Source organism: Ambystoma mexicanum, chromosome 4p (assembly GCF_040938575.1).
Source record: "Ambystoma mexicanum isolate Mex_15411 chromosome 4p, UKY_AmexF1_1, whole genome shotgun sequence".
NCBI lineage: Eukaryota > Metazoa > Chordata > Amphibia > Caudata > Ambystomatidae > Ambystoma > Ambystoma mexicanum.
This window is the reverse complement of record NC_090927.1, coordinates 1,085,202,622-1,085,229,509: the sequence shown is the minus strand read 5'-3', so window position 1 is coordinate 1,085,229,509 and position 26,888 is coordinate 1,085,202,622. Positions and strand designations below refer to the sequence as shown.

General features: G+C 42.3%; 1 protein-coding gene across 1 annotated transcript in view; it reads right to left on the bottom strand.

Annotated features, from left to right (window-relative positions):
- The window catches only part of UST (uronyl 2-sulfotransferase), a 1,214,931-nt gene that overhangs the window by 373,674 nt on the left and 814,369 nt on the right, over positions 1-26,888 (bottom strand). The window contains exon 5 of the mRNA XM_069606670.1: positions 14,504-14,657. Coding sequence (XP_069462771.1) covers positions 14,504-14,657 — 154 coding nt within the window. The remainder of the gene's footprint in view (positions 1-14,503; positions 14,658-26,888) is intronic.

The window sequence follows — 26,888 nt, the reverse complement described above, 5'->3', positions numbered from 1 at the left end:
ACTGCTGCATCTCTCTTTGTGTGCACGTAAATACACAATGCAACGCTCGCACTAGCCACCAGCAGCCTTATTGCTTGTTCCCTTTCTGCCCTCCAACACATTTTTTACTAGCGCCCTGGTCCCCAAACGGGACCCTTAAGGGACGTGTGGTACGACCACATGTCCTTTGTGGTTCCCACTAAGGATCCTCGGAATTGGGCGGTAAGGGATTACCATCACCCGTCTCCTTACCGGTGCCGGTACGCCTTACCGCCCTCCTCGGAATGAAGTCCATCATCTTAATCTTGAGGCTCCCTCCTCTCTAAATGTCTCTGTGCAGGATCCACTATCTCTTTTGTCTTTAGGGTTCTTTCCTTTGCCTTGAGTGTCTACACACGCCTGTCTCCCCCACCTCTCCTCTTAAGTTTTCTTCTAGGTTTCTACTGGTGACTCATTCTATTCTTCCATCATTATCCCTTTTATGCATGATCATCTTCGAACTTCCGTTCCGTCGAACTGGATGCCCCAAAATTATGGAAGCCTTCCCTCAAACTCTTGTAGTCACCACTTCTGATTTTTCTCTCTGGGTACCCACTTTACGCTCATCTTTGCTTGATAAATTGCCTGCTGTTTCAATCTAATCCATCTTTTTATCAAATCTACATTTGTTTTGCGAATGCACATCCTAAATAAATAAAACTAATTTAAGTGAAAATGATGATTTACGCCTGAAACTTAGCAGTTAATGACAGCAATGATTGAGAGACACCATTTGGGGATATTACGTTTCCCAGAAGCCTCGATGCAGACGGAGAAGAGACAGAAAATGAGGTTTATGAAGTAGAACGCTAGCGTAGACAGGACAGAATGCAATCAGCAAGTGGTTCGCTCAGGGAGCGTTGCACAAGAAAATATAAGATATTTTGTGAATAGCAAAATGACAATCCTTTCTTATTTCTGTCTTTTGTTTTCCTTAAAGAGTTGCCACAATTTTAGAGACAAAAAAAGTAAAAAGATATTGGCATCTAAAATGATGACTGTGAATTGTAATTGATCCGTTTTGCTGGCTTGAAAAGCAGATGCGAAAATTCAGCATGGTGGGTATTGTAAGAGGAAACAGACCACACAGACTTCTTACCCATGCCACACTCCGGGTTTCTTTTGTTTATTGCGGAACGACACCGCAAGAATGATATGCTCCTGTCCATTCAGCAACCTCGTAGTACGTGACATTGACAAATTAGCGTTCTTGAGAGTTCCTGTCTATGCATTTCAACACTTTCGCACTTTGCTGCACCGACATTCAGCAATAGGTTGCTTGCTGATATCTACCCCAGTTATATGGCGATCAGAAATCATGGACACCAGAGAAAGATTCCTGTAGTTTTCATATAATTATGATTCGTTGTTTATAACGAGTGCGGTCCCCGGATTCGAACCTGTGTTGCTTCCAAGATGAGCGCGTTGCCACTGGGCTATTGTACCTGTGATGCTACTCTCGTTACAGTTCCCAGTAAGCATGCAGCTACCCCCCACAGCAATGACCCACAAGTACAACAGATATCATGCATTAGCTGACAGCCTCAGCAGCACAACCAATTATTGGACGACCGTGGAGTCGCTTGAGCAGGTTCAATGCACACTGATGGTGTGTGTGAAGACGGTGGCACTGCTCTGGATTTTAGTTCCAGTGTTCTATCTGCAGGCCCTCACATGAGCACCACGTTTGCAGCTTTTGAATCAACTCCTAAAGGTGTAGAGGACACAAGTAACTCTATGGCAGTTAGGTTTCTCCCTATGAGAATCGCTAAACGTTAGCCTCAAGTTTTGGAATTGCAGAAAGCTCTGTTTGCTCACTAAACACATTGCTCTTCAGAGAGGATGCTTCCGTTCACTCCTGCCTATTTCTGAAACACAAAATCAGAAGTTCAAGAAGCAGAGGTCTGAAGTTTCAGGCTGAGTTGAAATAGTTTTGGTGAGTCAGGGAAAGCATGTAACCTTTCTGAAGCTGAACTCCTCGTGTTCCTTCTGCTTGTTTACTTTCGCAGGCCAGAACACAATCTGGCACAAGCAGAATCCAACTTTTAAAAGGCAGCTGCGTGAGTTGGGCTAATGCAACTTTTACATGACATTTCTATTCCCAGTACAACATAACATGTACATAATTACACCCACCTTCAACCCACCTGATGCCCCCTCCCTGTCTTGGTCCATTATTTCTTTAATATTGTAATCCACAATACTTACAAAGAGCTTTGGTGCCCTTGTTGCAATGTCTACCCTGCTAAAAAAGAATACCATCACTAAATAAATACATGTATAATTATGCACTATATTATGTCAACTATGCAATATATTTAATGTAACACAAGATGATGTGAACACTCCAGTTCTCAGTATACCTGGCAACTCAAGTGGTGTTCTCCTAAAAGCGCTTTGAAGACTCCTGCTCTCTTCAGGAAGGCAGTCCCAGGTGTTCATGATTAATTAATCGCCCATCAGTGCAGGGAATTCTGGTCCTTGCAGTTGCAATGTGCTGAGATCAGACACCCCCCCCATTACTGTAGTTGCAGAACCTCAGAGGGGCCAGCAAACTGACAGTGCAGCATTCCTAAATGTGGTAGAGTGACTCTGGGGCTGGCCTTCTGGAGTCAAGCAAAGCGGAGGTGCAGACTCTGATTGGCTGCTCTCTCATGCCTTGGAAAGGCACTGAATGAGATGGAGAGCAAAGTAAAAGTGTATAGGTGCTTTTACACTTTCATTTGCACTCCACTCAATAGAAAATTACCCTCTTAGTCTTTCAAAATCAGTAGTAGAGCAAATATCTTAAAACACAGAATAAACACATTTCAAAAAATGATCCATGCTTTTTCGTGCTTCCATCAAAATCCAAGGTTCAGTATGGTTAAACAGTGGGGAGTGGTTTTGTTATGCTCTTTTAATGAGTCTATTTTCGAAATACTTGCGGTGGTCAGGAATGCGCAGAGCTTCTCCGCAGAAGTCCAATGCAGAATATGACTCTTTCTGTAAGAGAGATTCGCAGTTTCTAGGAAACGGTTCCACAACTATGTTCTGTAATTTTGCAATGTGTGTGCATCAATATAAGAAGCTAACTGTTTTTTCAAAACTCTGCTTTTCTTGTAGGCCTCAGATTGGTGGGTGTTGGCCTTTTTAAAGTCAGATTACCTGCCACTACTCCAGCAAAAAGTGTGAGGTCATTTCATTTGGTGTTCATTGAGGGGAGTTGCAACAAGATTTATTTGTTCAGGTACCATATTGTAATACGGTGGCTCGTTAGTTTGCTTTGGACGTTTATGATGAAACACTTGTGTACAGGTGCGTTATAAATGCCATATCATATCATATCACATCATGGATTCATAGTTTTTTTTTCAATTTTTTGCTTCCAAGACATAGAAGGTTTTTTCTGTCAACTTGGTATGAATATTGAATATTGGCCTCACTTTGGTAGAGAGCACGTGAATAACCTACATAAACACCTACTTCACTTTGTAACATCTTGCAGGTAAAAGACAAATTAGGATAGATGTCAGCATGTGGGGCTCCTCCAAGTGAGCGCAAACGCATATAGGACGCTCTAGCAGTCCAGGTACTACAGGGGAGTCCCCAATATTGAGGAACGTCAAGTTAGAACTAGACCTGTGTAGGCCTCAGGGTGGCAGGATTCTCAGCCACTTGTTACAAGTCTTTCGTTCAGATGTCTGGCCGTGGTTAAAATCACTTCCTTCTCTGTATAATTCTCAGTTTTAATTTAAGGCACTAACATTTTAAAGGGGCAAACGCAGGAGGCACAAAGCAAGAAATTACCAGAAAGCTTATCCTTCGTTGTTTCCTTGCGTGTCTCTTTTTCACAGCAAGCGCCCCCACACCGTAGACACCCTTTTCTATATTTGCAGATGCAGACCACACAGATGAGTTTATGTTTTTCCCGGTTAAGATGAGCAGAGGGAAGCTTAATAGGAACAATAGCTGATATCTGTGTCTTCTATTTAGACGATTCAGAAATTGGCATTGGGGTTCCTCATTGTGTGCTGTGTCCTCTGAGAGAAATTGGGCTCATTAAGGGTTTACTTGATATTTTTTGCAGAAATAGCTCAGGGTGCTTCTGTCTTCAAGCTATCCTTGTACATTTTAGCTGCGGTAGTATTCTTTCTCCAGCAACTATTGGTTTGAGGACCATATACTCCATTCCCGATGCAGAGTTCACCTTTTCTGTGAGCTGTTCAGCTCTCGTGTGTAGCCTACAAGAGCCTGGTTCGCTTGAAACAAACTGCTACCAGGTGCTATTCTCGGCTCCCAGGCCAACGTGACATTCACTTTGAGTATTTGACAATGTAAATAAGGAAGGATTAGGACAGGTCTAGCACACATCTAAACATAATGGATCATAAATAATGTGCAAAAGGTTCAAGTTTGCCTCTCCTGTTCGAAGTTCGTTTTGCGGTGGGTTGTGTACTCAATCTTGGTTCCCCTGCGGTAGCTCCTGCCTACTGTGTGATGCCTGACACCCAGGAGCTGGTTTTAGCTCCTGCTCCTTGGATCCTAATATTCCAACCCTGCTATGTGTGAGGTATTTATCAAGATGAGGGCTATATTTGTACAATATTGACTATTAAATATGTAGGGATGATATGACCACATGTACAATAAAATTTAAATTAGATTGAAAGAGGAGGTACTTTGAAATCAGCTCTCCTGGGACCTTTGTGCTCTGTATCAATACTGATGACGAAAGAGACTCCCTCCCACTTGCCTCTTTCTGCCCTCTCTGGCTGCTGGTCGGGTTACCTCACATAAATTGTAAGCACCATGCGGTCCGAGAAGAGGTTATCGCCCTCCTTGTCAAGGGTGAATATCTAACCCTGCCGAGCCACTGAGCCAGCTAGCACAGTATGCCTCTCCACCTCACTAAACGCGTGCCTTGCTGCTCTGATGTTGAAGACAGGGATACTACTATCTCAAAACAATACCTTTCGAATATGGGACAGCTTACATCAATTAGGCAATAAAACCTAGGATGGGAGGTTGTTCATGTTGGTAATGGCCCACCACCCAAGTTAAGGGCCCAAGCAGAGCAATGGCCCCCCTTTAAATGGTGCGGTGGGGGGAGGCAGTGCCACCTGCATTAGCAAAACCACTCACCAATATTTTAGCAGACTAACTGAAGATCGTCAGTTAGACCAGAAGTCAGCATCTCACGCAGTTCTTTTGTAAAATGAGAGCCGTGACAAAGTCTGAAAAACACCTTTGTCACATGAACGAAAAAGGGGCCTATGCACTCGAAGGTAGCCAGGCTATCAGCCCTTCAAAGCCAGACGGGAGACAAGCCTCAAGAGCTCTACAGGAATTAGCAAATTATTTTCATGATAATCTGACCAAATCGGAGGGCGGGACCTCCATTCAGTTTTTACATTGTAAAGTGGCTTCCACACTGGAAAATGCTGAGTACACTACCAGACCCCAGGATATCCTGGTGGACCCAAGTGGCAGGAATCTAATGGCAGGGGCAGACGCCTGGGAGGCGCAACAAAATAGATTCAATGTGAAGCACGTTATAACTCGAGTCTTCCATCTGGATTCAAAATGTCCGATGGCCATTTCAAATGCTTGGTCAGCGATGACCAAGGAGAAGGTGAAACCATCCGCCCAAGTAATCAATCCAGATGTAAAATACGTGAAAAGCGTACATTAGGCCAATCATAACGAGAAAGTGTGTATCGGCTATAAAGAGTGATGGAAGCAGAGGGCAAAGGGGAGTACAGCAGTGGGAGCAGGAGAGCAGATGGAATCCAAAAGCAGAGAGCCAAGGAGGTAGGACCATGTGACATATTGGGGAAACCGAGAGTGCAGCTGCAGCAGTCAGTGCTTCCCAGTAGTACTAAAGAGAAGGTTGAGGCCCAGAGGGGGCCAACTGGGAGAACTCTGAAGTCTCATGGTAGCAGGTTATACAGTTGCGGAGAAACCTGGAGGGAGACCTCATGACCTGGACCCCTTTGAACACAAAACCTGCAGCCTACCTCAGTGAGGGACACCACCTTATTTCTGAGTGAGAAGGACTCTATAACCCTGGATGGCAGTGGAGCAAGATAGCTTATAAAGTTAACAGGGCACTATATTTCTTATATGAGCCACATGGCAGAAGAGCGTAATATCCCTTAAAGTTATGTATTCAGATAAAAAAAGAAGAACAAATTCCATATGGGACAGGGCATGTATGTGCCGAACTCGGGACGTAATTAGAGACACATTCTCGCCAACGCTGTTGAGGTGCAGAGGGAAGTAAAGCAATTCCGGCATAACAGGTGAAGTGATAAACCTGCTCTAGAAATATTGCTGCACACATCTAGACCATTGGAAAAAAGGTACATTGAAGACTTTCTTAATGCACCCTTTTCCTCCCTTATTCCAGGTAACATTTATATTAAATCTTGAAAAAATATGCCAATGTTTCACTGCTATAGATACATAGAAGGCAAAGAGAGAAGTTGGATTCAAGGCTGAGATCCACTATAGAGTGAGAAGGGCACCCTAAACCATGCAGTGAAGTGGGGAACAGAAAACATGGACCAGGACGCATTGACACAGACAGTCACCATCCTTTTGGTGTAGATTACTAATATGATAAGGGTGATATACCCCTGTGAAGAGGACCTGTGAAAAAGAAGCCAAGGGCTCTATGTGCCAGAGACCATAACCTATGGCAAAGAACGACTGGGCACTAAATCCTTGATCAGGGGTGATGCTAGGTTTGTAAAATATCCGGGCTACACTAATGTTGGGACTGTCGGGACTCAGGGCTAGCTAGCCTTTTGGTTGTAGCCCCCCCCCCCTCAGATCCCCCAAGTGACGTCTCTGTCCCTAATACTGAGGGTATTGAGTCAAGAAGCGTTTGGGTGCAATAACTCAGCGTCTATGACCTATGGAAAGTAAAGTAAAAACTGGGCACTGTGCACTATATCACTGAAACTGAGGGCTTTGAGGCAAGAAGCCTGAGGGACCTTGTTATACTTAGATATCTTGGAGGAAACCAGCATTCTAACAAATGGAAGGGCACAAACACTTTATTGTTTATAGCATCCTTGCAATATTTACATAGGGCAGTCCCACAGCAGGAACACCTGTTCTGATTTAGTCAAACGATACTTTTAAGTCACCTGATTGTTGTTGAGCTGCCGCTGGGCAAAAATTGCCTTTGGTGGTTGGAAAAAACTTTCCAGCAGTGGATTGCATGAATGTATGAGATATATACATAGTTAGAACACAGGGGAAATATCATATCTTTTACTAATAAACATCACATACTTTCCCCTTTACACATTCTAACATAGTTATCTATCCTCTTAACGTGCGATGAGATAAATAAAGGGAATGGGATGAAAATGACGAACCCCTTTACTGTGACCCCGAAAATTGAGGTTTTTTTGGGTCAAAATGTTGAACTTTTTCACACAAATATAAATGCTAAATGGCATAGGGGTATTAATTGGGAATGGGGGATGTGGGTGGGGATGCTGTCAGGGGAGTATTTATTTGTGCAAGAAAGTCCCAAAAAGTCATGAGTTTCAGGATTTCCAGTAAAGGATTTGGTATTTTCACATTGCTCCTAGTTAAAGTGAGTTTTCTAAGCCAATCAGATGGCTATGTACTGTGTATATTTATCAACCCTTCTTTGAGTAAGTACAGGAGAAATTCTCTTCTTGCAATAAAAGTACTATTGTCAAACAATAACAGGGAGCGGATATCACGCTCCATATATTGCTGATCTTTGGCTTTCCCATCAAGGAGGAGGAGAAGTGGATAAAACACATACTCAGCCCTCAAAGTGCTACAAACCAACAGGGATCCCAATCATAAAAGTGAAACAGGCACAGTCAGGAGATATACCTCCTTTGTTTTTTGTGGTAACATGGGCCAAGGCCAGGATGTACTCTTAAGAGGGGAGTGAATGTGAGACTGTAGCAACCCAGACAGCAAAAGTACAACTATCCAAAATAAAGGAACGTCCAATCAACATTTTATAAATAGGTACATAAGTCGAGCTTTACTTGAGAACTTTTCAATGCTTGTAGATGAGACTCTGGTTTCTTTTGTACCTTCATTAGAATCTTATCTAAGAGACACCAAGGATTTCCTTAATAAAATCAATGGCATCCCATGGGAATCATCTTTTCTACTAGCAACTCTGGATGTCGTCTCTCTGTATACTTCTATCAAACATGAGGATGGAATAAAAGCGCAGGAATTTTTTCTCAATACCACATCCATGAATTTCTTACTACATGGCAGAATGATCATTGAGATGATCCATCTATGCCTCACCAAAAACATCTTCTTATTTGATAATGACCATTACATCCAACTCCAAGGGACGGCAATGGGCACCACCTTTTCTCCCACATACGCAAATCTTCCCATGGGCTGGTGGGAAAAGTTTGTGGTCGGCAGGGAGACAATAATCAGTACACAAACAGTACACAAACAAGATCAAACAATGATGATCTGTTCATCATTTCGCAAGGCAGTGCAGAGTAATGGCTGGCTTTCGTTAACATTCTCAATGTAAACATATTAAATCTCAGATTCACAGAAAGCCACAATCGGAAGTCAATTGTTTTTCTGGATGGGTTGATCAAAGAAGTTCATGGGGAATTGATCACCAAATTGTACAGGAAACCTACCAGCTCCAACATACCACTCCATGCCACCAGCAACCACCCACCATCGCACAAATGGTGTATACTACACAGAGAGTTTATAAGGATACGTGGGAATTGTTCCTGGATTGAAACTTTCGTCAAAGAATGTGCCATTGCCGCACAATGTTTTCACAATTGCAGATACCCTAAGAAGGTGCTCGAACATGCATACATCAAGGCCCACAATCTGGAAAGAGACTCTCTGTTACTACGCGCTTTAAAGATAACCATCATATCACATCACTACACTTACTCTCTACTATACACCATCATTCAACTGGAACACAGCTATACCCTTGATTAATTTGGCCTAGCTGTTCATATACAAATACAACCCCATGAACACCTCCTCACCCTAATAAAACACAGCTAACCGAGCACATTTCGGCCTAGTTGCTCACATATGCATCCTTCAGGCCTAACGCAGCCAGAGCCCAGTCTGAGTGTTCACCCACCAGACTGCACACATCCAACTGATATCTCCAGCACCACACCTAACACTAGTATGCAGCTACCACCCAGCAATTACATCAGCTGCACACATATCTGGTGCACCCACGTACCCTATGACACTATCTCTCTCTTTTGAACAGAACTACGGTTCCCGAGGGCGTTCAACCTAGCAGCGCTTTAAGGTCATACTAATGATAAAAAGAGCACTATATAAATGTCAAGTAACATAACATAACATAACATACTATCTAATTCAGTTCAGAGCACTGCCAATGATGGCAAAGTTATTTGTTTGATCTCACATATGGAGAAGTCTTTGTTAACACCTACCAAATCATACCTCGACATTGACATGTGCTCAAACCTGATGAACATCTAAGCCCCGCCATTGGGGATAGAGTCAACATCACATTTGGGAAATCCACATCCATCAAAGACTCCCTAGTGGTCAGCTACATCAGTCCTCAGAAATCAAACCAGACGGATGCATGGTTAAGTCAATGCATTCCGGGATTCTACCGATCTATGAAATGTAAAGTCTGTCAGTACGCCAAAAATCCATTGAGCTACAAACATCCAGTTCTGGGGAATTAAATCAAGTAGTTTTACAAATAACTTGCAACACCGAATATGTGGTCTATGTTCTCTCCTGTCCATGTGAACAATGGTATATGGGCAGTACCATTGGAAATTAATAGTCAGGATCCTCCAACATATCAGAGCCATCAAGAATAAAGATCCAGAATATCCCATGGAGTTGCATTTTGAAAAAAATCATGGACAAAATCTAGAGTTTCACTTTTTGGCATTTATACAGTCAAGAAACCCCCTAGAGGTGGAAATCATGAACTATCATTGAGCCAATTAGAAACTAAGCGCATCCTTGATTTCAAGACAAAGAAACCCTGAGGCCACAACCTGGACGAGGAGCTCTATACTTTCTTTTGAACATTTATAATTTCATTGTCTCCTGGTTTTTCTTGCCATGTTGCTCTCCTCTCTATTGTCTCGTCAGCTATATTGTGACAAGCAATTTTTTCTTTTCTTTATCTTCGGTCAACATTATGTGTTTCTGGAAGATCTGATGAAGTTTGATTAGACTCAGGGCGGTGGCCACAATAGGTGTGTCCCTTCATTTTCATTACTGGGTCCATCAACTCATCCTTAATTTTTATTTATTATTATTTTTTGTTCTAGAGGGAAACATGTGGACAAAGATCCATGAAGCAGTTCATCAGTGTAGTTCTTGGGTGTGTAATGATCAGCATCAGTACATAGGTATTACAATACACTAATTTGCATACCATTCTATATAGCACATGAAGGAGTAAAGCTAATGTTAAATGGATCTATCACAATCATATGTCATCTGTTTCCATGTTTTTCAACTATGGATGGTAAATATACAGAAACATCAATTTGTGTGGATGGTGACATCGTTATGTTGCTAGGCACTATACACTTTATTAATGGCTAATTGATCATGGATAGGCCTGTCCTTTTTTTATGATCCATTGTCTGATTGGGCATAATCAGTATTGACATTCAATTTTTCAATGGCATTATTTGCGTGTATTTTAACCTGTGTTTTACCGCGTGTTCGTACCTATATGTTTCTTGCACTTTGCAATTACGCTGGTTCTACACAGAAAGGCACAATGCACTTCATGGTTATACACATGCACTGAACTCATATCTTTTTGACATCTTACTGTTCAATGGTACCATTTGTATAGACTGCTGGTCTTTTTACTCATTCGAAACCATGTGTTAATGTTTACATGCATTCTGCACTTTATTATCAAGTTGGCTTTGCACATAAATGGACATTGCCCTTTAAGGCTCAATATATGTACTGTATGCCATATTTAAAAAGTGTTACTTATACACTTCTTGTTTACAGGCTTTTGTTTTAGCCTACACTATGTCGAAGTTCGAAGTTGCTTTATTTTCATGCCCTTTTGTCTTACATAGTGCTTGGTTGTGCCAAAGAAGGTGTCACTAACTGTGTCCGATTTACAACTGTCATGCACTGTGAAATCTATGGTACATCCAGTATATTCAGATGCATGTAAACATGCACCAGACAGCCATTCCAACATGGCCGATGCAAAATAGATTCAGCACATTGAACCACTGTCAGCGATGTAGGACTACTGCCTCAACTGTAATCATAGAGTAGCCTTTGTGCTCTTAAAACATTGATTCCCTGTACGTGAACAAGCAGTTGGATTACTGCGAAACGCATTGTACCGCGTTATTTGATCTTTTGTCCACTCGACATGAAATAAATCCTTTTTTGCTAATATTCGCATCAAGTCGACTGGTTCTTGTAGACCGGCTATTCCACATCGAGTCTGCTGCTCCGGAGGAGTAAAAGTAAAATCCTGTGTGTGTTTTACTCAGCAATACTGCATTGACAACCATTCCAAGACAGATACACAAGTGGGACAAGCGGTTCTAAGACATTTATATGCTCATGACCCTTCTCACATCCCACCTCCTTCTTCAGGTACCGCTCGCTAATCTATGCACAGCATGTGATCTAAGCAGATTCCACAAGCCTCAGAAGGGATACATTACTCAACGTAATCGTATTTCTCATGCTTGTATCTGCTTAGATTCACATGCGACCCACCCTTCCTCCCCTCTGAGAGAAGGCGCATGGATGCTTGTAGTCTTACCTTTCTATCTATCTGCTTGGATTATCTGTACTCAAGCTACTCCTCATGCTACCTCATGTCAGAAAAAATACAATCTGAGGGTCCTAGACACGTGAGGGATCATGGGTACAGTGGACTCACACTAGGGATAGTTTAACTGGCACGCCTGTGTCGACGCCCATTTTCAAGTTTCGAAAAACAAACTGTAATACTCTGCAGCTTCCACTAGATGACGGCCTATGCAGTAAATGTCTATAAAAACGCTACAAAAAACCCACTCCTGTGGAAAGAACACAGAATATGCACAATGTAGATGATACAAGCACTCTGGGTAATGTATTAGGTGGGAAAGGCAGGAAATTGCAAATACGTGACCTAAAAGGGTACATCTTTGAAGAAAAAGGTTCACATGGGTGGCTAATCACTCACTGGGGTCCCAGAAATGGTGCAACAAGGCTGGGGCTGCTTAACAGTACCTGTATCAGTTATTGAGTGTTTCCAACGCATCTAACCAGGCTTCAGGATGCTATCCTTGCATGCAAAACTAGGTTTGTATATAGCGAGTCATGTTGGTACAAGCGATGAGTTGGCATCGAGTCAGTTCAAATGGGATGTTCTGTGTGGTTCAAAAGTGCCATTCGAGAGATGCAGTTTGGTTAGGCTCACCAGGGTCGTTTTGAAGGTTGAACTGTTTGAGACGTTGGTAACTTCCGGGTCGATGAGTGATGTGGGCGGGCCGGTTGGATTGAAGCTGAGACCTTGATGGTCTCGGTGCAATGTTCGAGAAAGCAGCAGTTCACAGATTTCCACAGCAGCAAGCTGGTTGTTTAAGATGAACAGATGATCTGCTGTACTTGGTACGATGTGGTGTCGAGCTGGTTTGGCAAATGCAGCAACAGTGGCTGGAAGAAGTGCCAAAAGCAGCACTAGAGGCCCTGGATGTTCAAAGGCATACTCTGGTTTGTGGAAGGTTTGACACTGTAAAATACAGGAATGCAGCTGCTTTACTTCTTCTGGCAATGGGAGCTCCAATCCAGGGGCTCAGAGTCTACTTTGTTGTTTGTTTGTCTTCACTCTCTACTGGTCAGGTCAGTTGGCACATGCAGTAAGGAGCCTGGATATTGGTGCAGCTGGCAGAGTGCAGGTCTTGGTCCGACAGCAGGTCACCCCAAATGTGCCTGCAGATGGGTAGAAAGCAGAGCTTGTCCCTGCCTTGGAGCATCTGTCTTCATCTCTGGCAGAGAGCTTTAGAAAGGACTGCTCTCCCAACAGGGTCCAAATTAATCCTTCCATTCTTCTTTTAGAGGTCCAAAGGAATCAAAGAAGGAGGGAGAGACCCCTTCCTTACCCCTTCCTTACAAAGAATTAAAGTCAACAGGGGATTGGATTAACAACAGCCTGCTTTTAAGTGCTACAATCCTTGTTAGGGTAACGCGTGATCTTTGTCTTCTTGCATCATACCCAAAATGCTTTGCTCTGCAGGAAGTGGAGGTGGCAGGAACGAGAAGCCCATAGAAAATCAAAATGGAGAAACCCTTCTTACATCCTTTTCGGCTCTATGTAAGTGTCTAATCCTGCCTCCTTCCTAAACCTGCAGCATCAAAGACCCTTTGGTATGCAACACATTGGTGTGAGGCTGGTCCTTTTGTTGTGGGTGTTCCACTTGGAAGCTTGGCTCCCAGGAGACTCTACCACCAGGTGACAGTTTAACATAATTATCATTGTTTTAGATCAGAGGTGCAGATTTAAATGCAACTTTTGTCTGCAGTGACTTTGCTGTCACAGCCGTTGTAAACCCGGTTATCGGTGATCTCTGAACCTGCTCTGTGCCACTGCAGAGCAGTATGTGCAGACGATCAGGAGACTGATGTAGCAGGGCACTGCTGTTCCCTTTTGGCATGGAGTTTACTGGAAGGGTGGGATCTATTTAGCAGTGCATTACCCACATCATGTTATTATTTATAAAAATCTGAAAAATCAGGCCTTCCACACCCTTGCCAGATGGCAATACTCATATCATAGAAACATACGGTGTCCAGTCAAAATGTCGAAAACATTTGGTAGAATGACAAAAATGTCCTAAAAATGATGTCGAAAAAATAAATTTCGAATGCTTTATTTTTTTATTTACATGTTTTTTTTTGGTTCCGCAAGTAAAAAAAGGGATAAAACAGACAAAAAAATAAAAACAAACTAAAAAAGACATTCCACATTTTTTTTTCTACATTTTTTGTTCTACATTTTGACTTTCGACCAGATGTTATTCGAAATAGTGACTATAAACCGAACATACATATTGTTATCACAGAGAACCAAGGTGGCCGCCACCCGGATAATTAGGCCACAGCAGCTCTTGTGAAACTGTTCAGCAATGTACCAGGGTTACTGTGTATTAATACCACCAAAAACCTGTTGCCTATTCCTAAAGATATTACTACTTATGCAATCCCATCATTGGAATACATTACAGCTGTTATGCTATGGGACTATGCCATTATGTAAACTGTCACCCAAACAATGACTATGTATTGCAGTGGGCGCTGTCGAAAAACAAGTGCATTCAGTTTCAAAACAGATTTGTTTTCATGTACAAGGAGCAGACGTAGGAAAAAAGAAATAAAACAACTGATTACAATAATTGTTTCTTGATTTCTCAATTACTCTTCCTTATCCTCAGTTGTGGGAACTTACCAGATAGCGCTCTTCTTCCTTCATGCCAGGCGTGCGGATCATGTGATTCTGCTCCCCTCGCCAGTCCCCAAATCGACGGAAAAAATAGTTTGATAAAAATCGGTTCACTGGGTCCCTAATTATATTGATGTACACGGGCTGTTCTGCTCCAAACCTGGCAAGAAATAAAAAGGACACATTAACCGCCAAGTGTTTACAATCAAACATTTGAGTCAACAAGCCAGACGTTTGTGCAAGCCTGCTCTGCAATGCTAGGCTTTGTATTGTTTTCACGTGCCAAAACAAGGCTGTGTAATAACAGTGAAGATTTGTTTTTAGTCAATAACAAATGTAGACTATAAAAAGGCAAGGGTAGTGTTCTACATCGTAAAACAGGCACTAACTAGTCTGTCGTTTATGTTTATGACACAGCCATGTTTTTTCTTTTCTTTCAGGGGTTTAATTGAAGCCATAACAATGTAAGATTGTTTTCTTAATTGTGTTCTCTCCCTGGAGCAGGCGCTTACACGTCTGTCCTCTTCGGTTACGAAGGAGTAGTATTTTCACCCTTTCGAGGGTTTAATTGAGCCCGTAACAATTTAAGATTGTATTTTCTACTTTGACTTCCTCCTAGCAACAGACGTAAGTCTGTCGTCTATCATCATCATACTGTAGCGTTTTTTTCGAGGGTTTGAATGAATGAGCCCATAGCAATTTGCCACTGCTGTCCTAATTGTATTCCCTTCTTTATTCTTTCCACATGGCAAGGTCTGTTTTATTCTACAACTGACAAACGTTTTCTTCCTGCACAAACACTGCCTCTTTAGCTGAAGTGAAAATATGTCCTGCACAACGTCAAAGGGACAATTTATAGTCCCAACACCAGCTCCTCCGCCACCAACGGGGGAGGCCTTTAATGATTGCAGGGGCAACCTAGGGGTTTAGAAAGAGCCTACATGTGCCTTGATTGGCGGACGCTGAATAATCAGAGGCCTCAGAATGCTCATAAATAAATCAGAGCACGACCTCACCGGCCTATCAGTCAGCAGTAGAGGAGCAGCTTTTGTTGCAGTGGGTGGGTGGGATGGGGGAGTTAGGTGGGCGGAGGTGGATCCCTCAAGGGTATTGAATGTAGAGAGGGAGCCCAAAATAAGCAAGAGGGATTCCGGGGAGTTTTCAAGACAAGACATTATTTTAAAATAATGTGCAGAAAATATGCATTTTGCAAAAAGTAATTTAAGAAAAATGGGATAAAAAGCCATTCAATTTACAATCGCTTACCTAGGGAAACTTAACAAATATCCAGCAAAGTTTATGATTCATGGCCAACAATGTCTGATGACTATTTTTAGTGATTGGGACTAAATATTTCAAATTGTCAAACTAGCACAAGAGAGAGCATACTGAGGGAGCCCAAAATATTTCAGGGAGTCCCCCCTTACAAAAACATTGTTTCAAATAATTTGCTGAAATCATGCATTTTGCAGTGCCATTTTGGAGAAAATTAAGTTAAAATCCATACAATTTACAGTTGGTTGTCCAGGGTAACATGCAAAAATCCAGTAAATTACATGTCACCAACAGTACACTACACCGGAGCACTTTATATTATTGCTGCAAGGCTACAACCAAAACATATCCATGCCTGTAGTTGTCAGTGTAAACCCCATGCATGAAGATGCATGCACAACCTATCTGGATCCCTCCTATGGAAAAGTCTTCCCCTCCCTCTGCGTCTTGAGCAGGACCATCTTCAGTTCTGAAAGCACCTCAAGACTTTCCTCGTTTCCTCCTCCATCCCCTCTTCCCATCTCTGCTAATCTCACAGTTGTTGTGATTGGTGTCTTGGACCCTTATGGGAGACTCTCACTTTTCCGGCCAACACGGCTCCTGGCCGCATAGCACTTACGATATCGTGCACTTAATCTGTGGCTCACCCTCGAGCACGGACACCTCAGCAACTACCCCACTAACCTCTTCCTTGCTGCACTTGCACATTCTGAAAACTCACAAGACATAGTAAGTTTGGTTGTCTCTTCCCCCACTGTATTTTCGGTATATTTTAATTGCATTGCAATCCCATGTTCCCTCCCTGTTGCCCTTTGGGCGCTTTGAAACAGAGTTAATTTGCTGTATAAGCACCTAACAAGTAAACAATAAATATAAACAAACATAAACATCTATGCCTGTAATGATCAGTGCAAACCCTTTGCATGATACTGTGGCCACAGCCTATCTCTGCCAGTAATGGTCAACGTAAATTCCTTGCTTGTCGATCCCGGCACAACCTATCTATGCCTGTAATATTAATTGTAAACCCCATGCATGACGGTGCATGCACAACCTATCTCTGTCAGTAATGGTCAATGTAAATCCCTGGATTAGGATACTGCCACAACCTATCTATGGCAATAATTGCCACCGTACCTCCCATGCATGAAGGCGAATGCACAACCTATCTATGCCAGTAATGCTCACTGTAAATCCCATGCATGGGGCTGTATGCACAACCTATCACTGTCAGTAATAGTCAATGTAAATCCCTTGCATTAGGATGCTGCAACAACCTATCTATGCCAGTAATTGCCACAGTACACCCCATGCATGTGGCTGCATCCACAAGCTATCTCTGCCAGTAATAGTCAATGAGATACCTTGAATAAGGATGCTGCCACAATCTCTCTTTGCCTATAATGGTCACTGTAAATGCATGAAGCTACTGAAACAACCGATCTAAGGCAGCAATCCCCAAAAAGGATTAACAGTGCCAACCATACACACACACACACACACACACACACACACACACACTGCACTACACAAACACACATGCAAGCATACACACACATCACACAATCACAAAACAAACACCATTACCTTCTCTTCTGTCTTCCCTTTGGGCAGCAGATAGAGGCGCATGACAGGGGCAGGCAGGGGACTGGCAGGTAGGGGCACAGTGATAGCACCAAGGAGAGTGCCAGATGGATGACTCCAAGTGCACAACACTGCCACACCCCAGGAGGACTTGAATACCCAGGGCATGCGGCGCAGTTCCGTTGAGGAACGTGGATGCCAAGGAACATCATTTAAGCAGGGCGCTGCGCCACACACAAGGGCACGCTTGCATTTTAATTTTTTTTTTTAAATTAGGTCAGTCAGTGCCAGCCCTGAGGGAGGCATTGGGATGCCCAGAGCACTAGGGAAGAGCTGGGGGATGGATGGGGCTGGCACTGCTACTGCGAATTAGAATGAGCTGGTCAAGGCCACCTACTGTGATAATGTCATGTCATAGAATAATGCCCCTCCAGGGAATCATCAGAAAATACCTTGTTGCCTTCTGCTTAACTCACATCAATGAACTCATAATGATGTGACATCACACCACCTGACAAATAACATTATCTAGCTTGCAAATTAGACACAAACATTCTGTTTATTTGAGCTTAATATATACTGGAAACATTAGCTATTATTTTCCCATCAAGTATGCTCTGACTTCATTAATGGACACTCGACAGTAAAATACCATGTGCACGCACAAGACGCCCTCAATAATGTTATATCAGAATGGGAGAATGCTCAGCTGTCCAGCGGAAACAAGTCGGATGCTGCATCCGCGGACTCTTCTGCTCTCGCTTCTGATCCACTACTTCTCCTTCCACCAGAGTAACTGCAGTTGATGTGTTTGTGAGCACAGAGCAGCTGAGGTCCACTGATAGCAGACCCCGTGCCGGACACTTACCTCCACAGAATTGGCAGTTCGTTACTGTATGAAAATGCTAGTCAGTACAGGATTAAGAGGCCAGTATGTTTTACCCACTGACACTCATAGGTTAGAGGATGTGTGCTTTCATAGGTGATAAACGCCCTTATTCTTGTATCCGGTACCAGAGAATAAGGGCCTTACGCTTGCAGGCCACGTGGGCAATACAAGCTATAATGACAGAGAAAATGAAGTGAGTGAGTGAGTGAGTGACTAATGCATGTAGGAAGCGTTTTGAAGTGGCTTAGCTAGATACAGAATCTGTGTGGGGAAAGGGAAAATATGAGCCAGCACCTTGAAAGTCATATTACACTATTTCCCTTGGATTTGTCATTAAGAGGCTTGTTAAATAAACACTTTACTCACCAGGTTACAGAGTGCTAAGTGAAGCCCGGATTTGTGCACAAATTTGCATTTGAGGGTGAAAAGAGGGTCCCTGTAATGCCCCTCTTGACCCCTATAAGCATGAGAGCCCAAAGAGTCAGATATGCAAGATGCCAGTCACTGTTTGGACAGCCCCCAGGCGGGCCAGTGACAACTACATATGCAAACAGATATTTTCTCAGACAGCCATTCAGTTCTTATCCAGCTAATGTCATCATGGGAACAGGGGCCCCAACACTCATCATGTATCTAGACGCCTCAGTGGACATGATTGACTAATGAAAAATATCCTGCGGTGCTGATGTTATTAGAGACACCACGACGTAGCAGCGTTAGCCATGAAGCACACTTGCATCCATGCACAAAGTTACACGGACATGCACATGCACGCACAAAGAACATGCTTACACAGTTCTGTAGATAGAGGACAGATACATTTACATACTGTTGTAAGCCTTTATTATCTTTTCATTGGCCAAATGTAGAAACGCAAGGAAGCAAGAGATACAGAGCAAGATTGCAGCAGCTTATTGCAACTAACCATATGGAACTACAGGATCGTGTAAGGAACGTGGAAGAACCAAAATACTACTAACCTATAAGAAGAATACCACAATATAGACATATAGCAATTACAGCACAACTATAGTAGAATTACATGAGGTCACATGCCTCAGGACAAGAGAAGAAGCAGAGCAGAATTAAGCTGCTCGCAGCACCAGGCCAGGGCTCACAGCCAAGGTCAGAGACAAGCAGCACATTCCTAAGATCAGAGACAATGAGCCACCTGCAAAACAGCAGAATAAATCCTCACTAATTGCAGACCATAGAGCTGAACTTTGCGATCTTCCCCAACGTGGTGCAGTCAAACAGAACAATGGCCATTTACCCATGGTGATAAGAGGAGCAGTTCCCAGCAAAACAGAAGCAAAATGATACATATATTGTTTTACAACATTGCAACCTGTAGGAATCTTGGCTTCCGCATTTCAAGATCTAGACTCTGCATTTTATCATTCACATTAGGGCGAGGGTTTGAATTTTAACTAGGGCAGAGGGTGTGAGACTCATTGATGGACTCAAGAGTATGAGCCCAGGTTGAATTTAAATAGATGCCAATGCAAACAGTACATGCTAGAAAATGATCACTTTGCTGCATGATGCTATTATAATGAGCGAAGTTGCACTTGAAAATAATACTAACATGAAACTAATATACTAATTAACCCAACCCCATTTGACATGTAACTGATTCCTATAATAGCATTTTGTGCAAATTAGTCCATGATATAACCTGGATGCAGATTGAGACAAATGCATGATTCTCTAGAGATGGAAAAGAAAAATGATTTAAACGTGCAGCTGGATCTGTGTTGTTAGCTGAGGAATGTGAAGATCCATTCCTAAAGACATCACATTGTATTGGAGCAGGAAGCACAAGAAAGATGTATAATTTTCTCTTCAGCAATGCAGTTTGCACAATAAGAAAGGCACAGAGGAAATCATGTGCTGTTTTAGTGGGAGGGAGGTGCTCTTGAGCGACAGGGGGTTTTATGAAAAGGGTTTGAGGCAGAGTTGCTGGGCATTCTTGCATTCACTTATGAAGGAGGCAGAACTGCTGGGTCCTGGGCAGACTGAGTCCAGTGCTTGCATGCTGACTCTCTGATGGACTGTCTCTCTCCTAGGTTGGCGATCTTTAGAAGAGCTGCGAAGACTTGAGCTACCTTTTCTGTGAATGACACTGAGTCATTGCCATGCTGAGTCGGGGAATATCGCCAGTTTAACTTAGGTAATTATGCTGTTAATTAAGGGGTGAGTGAAGTGAGTGATACTATCTAGCACAGATTAGATAGTTCAGTTCCTTTTAGGCACTGCATTAGTGATACGAATTTAAATGTGCATTTATAGTTCTCAAGGTTCTGTTGTTATTCAGAGTGCATTTTTTCCTGCCAGTTTTGTTGCCCTATATCACAGATAGAAACTAGTTCATGTTGTGAATTACAATGTGAGTGTACGTGTCATTCTGTGTAACTTGCATATTTCTAGTTTTTGATAGAAAATATAAATTCGAAAAGGTAATTTAGCCTCATTGTATTTTTCTGCATTTCAGTCTCATTGGTGTGGTCTGCATAGGTAGTTACAGCGTGCGTTAAGAAATCTCAAAGCAAAGTGGGTCACGGTAAATAAGAAAGGCTGAATGAATGTTTTGTATTTCATTTGCATGCTTTACATTTGTTGGAACACAGCCAAAAGCGCATGAGCCATTTATTCAGAGTGTATTAAGTCCAGCATTTGCTTATTGTTAGTGACCCTGGTGAAATAATGATTAGGCAATATTCTGAAATTAGTCTCACCACTATAAAAATACCACCATAGCAAAATACCACAAAATACCAAGAAATACTGGATATAACCCCAAATATCATCAACAGATTTGGTGCGTTCACAACGAAACTTTAAAATAATTACTGGGCGTGGCGTTGCATCCCAAAGCATAACCATATTGTGCACCCTTTCATTGAATTAGTGCTGCGAGGTAGTGCAGTACTGTCTGCTCACTTGAGTCTTCTGTATTGTCAGATTACCTCGAGGCAAAGCTTTGTGCCCATGCAATTTGGTCCTCAGAAAATATGACAATATGGAAAAACAGGATTGGCACAGAGGTAGAAAAAGAGGCATTTGAAAATATTTTTCATGAAAGAAGCATTGTGCAGGTGTGTCTCCTTAGATTATTCCGAACGACAGAACACACAGATGACAAAAACTGCATCATTAGACTGTGTGCAAAACTGTGGTTTTTGCTACACAGATCCATAAAGATGCAAGGGAAAGACAGTGAAGTCACTAGCAAGTTGCAACACAGTTTGGACAATGAATGTGATCAGGTGCAGCAATTAAAAGTGGAATTAAAGCAGAGGGAACTAGACACTGAATTGCAAGCCAAATGCAGCGATCTTGCTAATCAATTGGCTCAGAGAGAGAACCAATTTAATGAGAGTGGGCAAGAATTAACCCACTTAAAAGCAATATTAGATGACATGAGAAAATATAAAGATGTTGTAATTTCTGAAATGATAGCTCTTAGAGAAGATGGTAGGGCGGAAGATAAAGAACTCCATGTTATGGAACAGGAGATATTTAAATTACTGGAAGAAAATGACAAAAAACCCAAAGCACTTCATCATTCTCTGACACAAATCAATGAATTGCAAGCAATAATCAATAAGGTCAGGGATGAGAATTCTGATCTCTTTCATGAAGCAGAACAGCTTCATGGACAGTGCAAGTGCCTGGAACAGCAAATATTTAATCTCAAATCTCAGGAAAAGCATCAGGGTAATACATTATCTGGAGCTGAACTCAATCACAGCTCTAGCCAAGGAAAGAATGTACCAACAGCTGTCCCTTTGGCCAGACCTGATTATAACCCAATGTTATGGTGCAAATCACCTGCAAACATTCACACACATTCTTGCCCACAAGAGAACAGGAATGAGTGACAAAATGACACATACTAGAATACAACCATGTAGTCCTATAAACATTAGGAAATTCATCAAGACTTTAATTAGACCATTCAAAAAGGGAGGTGATTGATGCATAGAAGACCATTTAGAGACTGTTCGTGATATATTCAAAGCCCTCCAGATACCTAGGGAACATTATATAGACAGTACTTTCCTCTCACCCTAGGTGCAGCATCTGCTAGTATCATTCGTGGTCTCAATGAACAGGAAAATGTGTCATGGGCGGACCTTGAGAAGGAGGTTAGACATCAATTCTCACCTTACCAGTCCATAAAGGACACCAAAAAAGCAGTTTCTACTATGACGGCAAAGCCAGATATGTCACCTTGCCAATTCTTTCAAAATTTAAAAAGCGCATTTTGATGTTTTGATGTGGTCTTTAACCCTAACTCTGTAGAATGTAAGACTGCATACTTTTATGGACTCCAAAAAGAAATTCTCTACCAGTTAATTTGTGAATTTGACAGGGAATACCCCTAGAATGGATAATAGAACAGGGGACCAAACTGTATGAAGTGATAGTTGGTCAGAGAGAGGGGGGCCTACGAATAAAGAGACAAAACCAAAATCTAAGGAATCCACAGAAGCGATTTTGGAAGTAAAATCTGTAAAGATGCTGCGACATAACATATAGCCAAATGGGCGTGCTTCCACAGAGGACATCACCACACACTCCTATGTTCCAATCCATTGATCCCAGCAATAGGAGCTCTTACATTAGTCCTAGATATCTTGGCAATTCTCCCAGAGTGGGATTTCACCTCGATATGCCAGGCCTAAATAACAATCGAAATCAAATGTATAATGGCCCATACCAAACACTAGGGACCCAGAGTAGATTTTACCCTAATACAATGGTATATGGCAACCAAAAAAGTCCAAGATATGTGGATAGATTAATTGAAAATGGAAATCAGCATAGGGAACAATTCCCACCAAATGAAAGACAAAATATAAATTGTGTCCCTTGCCAATAATATGCAATCACTACCACTAGACGACCATGGTCAAAGGACGATCACTACTCGTTCTCCACATCGTGTGTCACGTGATTTCAGAGGTAACACAAATAGAAATCAATCTCCTGAGAGATATCAAAACAGGCCTAATCAGCGTGAGTTAATCATTACCGGCCCAGAACACAAAAAAGGAATTCAGAGACCTGACCAGGTTTCAATGTATAGAGGCCCAAGTCAAAAGGTTTTCTGAACAGATAGGAAAATGATGTGCAGTCTAAAGCAACAGCCAAGTGAAGGTGCAGAAGGCCGCAGGAGTGTTCTTGTGCATAGCGACAACAAGTGACTAGCTAATAACCTCTGTACTGATGAAAACGAAGATGCCCATGAATTGCCTTTGAATAACGGTACTGAATTGCTTGCTCATTTAAAAATAAGAAAACAAACAATGAAAGTGAGAACGGACATTTCAAGAAACACAAAAAGGGAGTGTGGTTCAATTTAGAGTTGATCCAGACTATACAGGTGTGTGAAGATGGAGAAAAAAAGGGGAAAATGAACAAGAAAAACCCAAAGAACAGAGAAGCAGATTTAAAAAGAGCATCCAATGGGAATGTGAAACACAAAACAAAGAATTAAGATCAACAGATAGATTATCCTTACTTGATAGTCAAAGTACTGTTGATACCTACACAGAGGAAGCAGTTGCCCAAAAGTCAGGTGCAGGTCAGTCACCTGAGGAGTATTTTGATAACAGATATTCCAAGGGACAGAAATGAAGGGCTCCATACAAAATGCAGATAAGTGTAACATGCCAGAATTTGACATGCTGTCAAGTGACACTTGTGAAAATATCCAGCCAATATTTTGCAATGTGGAAGTAAGTAGTGAGGACCCAGAGAATGGGAAAAACACAATGAGAAATTGGTGTGTGAACACTAGTGGTCCCAAGACAGAGGAGCAGTCAGTGGCTACACTACAAATGAGTTCTGAATCTAGGAGAATAGACAATGAAATTCAAAATGAAGTGGGGAAAAAGGAGGGTAAAATGTAATTTAATTTGCCCATTTGCCTAAAAAGAAAATCAAGTCCTGAAATTAGCATGTGTACTAGAAGAGGTTGAAGATAGATAATATGCTCCAATCACTGTTGAAAAAAAATATAATGCATTTGCAATGATTGACACCAGTGTCCAGACAACAATAATGTGAAACGAACCGGTGAAAAGTATGAATGAAAGAGAACCCCACACAAAATCATGTAAAGGAGAGACAAAATGAAGGCCCTGTGCACAATTTCAATGGGGATGAAAAACCTATCAAAGGTGTCATTGAGATTAACATAAAGATAGGGAAGCATCTGATCAGACAGCAAGTGTTGGTCACATTCATTAATGAAATACCATTTCTAATAGGGGCGAATTGTCTGATGAGGTTATGGCCCTTCATTGATGCTAAAAAAAAGCTATTGAGACCCAATAAAATAATGATCCAGAGCAACAGTGTAAAAGAATGTCACACCATTGCTAAATCAGAAAGTGCAGTGGAAGTATATCTCCAGAAAGGCTGTGTGCCCAGCGTTACTGTCATTCTTATGTGTCAGAATGAAATGCGAGGAGAAAAAGAGAAACAATCTTTGGAGATTTATTTGGACCCTTACAAACTGCTAAAAAGAAAAAGATGAAAACACGTTGCGTTTTTTTCTGAATGAAGAAAAACGCAAACCAAATGTCACTCCAGAGGTAAATCAGAAAAAACACATTTCAACAATCTCAGAAATACACGTGGGAGAAGGGCAGCCAGGGATCCCTATCCATTTGAATGGACATGCTAAAATGATTGAAGCCACTCGGGCGCTTGAACATGAAAGGAGTTTCATTAATGAAAAGATACTCTGGCAAATAACTGACAGGGAGGAGATCCCAAAGTTCAGAATAAAGAATCAACACATTTTGGCCTAGATGACCACGAGATGGGTTGAAGAATTGTAGGAAGATGCATGTTAAAAATTACAATTGGCCCTAAGAGTATTCATCACAATGTGTGGATCGTGAACCAGATACACAAAACAAATTCTATTTGGGAAATTACATCATGCACAGGACGTGTATGTTATTAGACTTTCTAAATCAAAAGGTTTGGTCCAGGTTGGGTGGAGCCGCACTGGAATGTGAAGGCAAAAGACAAGTTTACCATTATGTTCAAATTACGTTATATGCAATTGAGCTTCAAGTGAAAAAGGATGTTACCATTCCCACATTTACCAGACAATTTACAGTAGCATTAAAATACAGGAAGGGACAACAGATAAAAGGCTCAGGTGCGTTTGCATGCCTACATGGATCCATAAGGTGGCAAAGGTTATAATGCAAATATACACCACTGTAGAGATTGGGGATGGACCCATTAAAATACTGGTGGACAATAAAGGGTATCAGGCCTTTCATTTGGAAGAGGATTCAGCATTAGGAATGGCAATACATAAATCTTACTACACTGCCGGTTTCAGTAACCCAGTGGTCAGGAACATTCCTGAAAGCTATGTGACTGCATAAGGTGAGTTCAGGGCTTTAAGTGGGCCAGGGCCTGCCGGGGCTGGGCCCCGGCAGGCTCCGAAATTTTGTTTTGAGGCGTGGCCCTGCCGGGGCCCACTAATCTCCCCTGGCAGCCCCGGCCACTACACGAAAAGACATTTTTTTCTACATCCTGAAGCTCTCGCTCGTGTGCGAGAGCTTCAGGCTTCAGAAAAAATGCCTTTCAGCCATAATGGTGGCGCTGCACCTACGAGGCATCGCTTTAATCAAGTGATGCACGTGGGCCGGCGCCACCATTATGGAGAAAACGTGAGGCCGCTGGAAGCAGAGGCCTTGCTTTCTAAATACTGAAGCTCCCGCGTATTCGCGGGAGTTTCAGTCTTTAGGAAAAAGGCCTCTGCTTCCAGTGGCCTCACCCTTTCAGCCTTGATGGTGACGCTACCCCTCCCCAGCTGGCGAGGGGCAGCACCACCATTAAGGCTGAATAGGAGAGGCGCTGTCCCCTGCCAGGCAAGCCTATAGAATAGAAATGCAGAGATCAGCACCCTCTCCCCCCAAAGGGGAGAGGGTGCTAATCTCTACAAAAGGCTGCCTGGCAGGGGTGCCCGTAGCCCATTGAGCCGGGGCTCGTCAAGGGGGCATGGCCTAACGGGCCATCAAGGCCCCCGCTGTTAGGCCACGCCCCCTCGATGAGCCCCGGCTCGATCTGTAGTGCCACTTAAGGCACTGGGTGAGTTACCAGAATCATTGGAGTCTAAGCCTGAAGGAATATTTAAAGTTTAGTCTGTGTATCCTTATGAGCCAAGTGAAATAGTGTGCTGTCATCAAGATGATTGTACCCTATTCGAATTAAGTGAATCTAAAAGAGAAAAACAGCATATTGAAATGGAGGTCAATATTCCAAAATATTTGAGTGTAGGGACTCTCTAAAGAGACATTGCCACACGATTAGAGGAAAGTACAGAGGTTCCTTCCTTGGAGGACTTCCCAGAGTTTTCTAAAATGGTAGAGGAGCAGATTCAAGCTGCACATACTTGCACAAGTGAAGAAGAAAAAGACCAATTGAGAAAAATATGTATGAAGTTCAAACAGGTTTTTGCCAAAGATGCCTATGACTGTGGGCTGACTGAGTTACACGTTGCCACACTACCAGAAGGACATGGTAAGGAGCCTATATTTGTGCGACAATATAGGTTACATCTGGCATATATGGAATCACTAGCTGAAATAATCAAAAACTTAG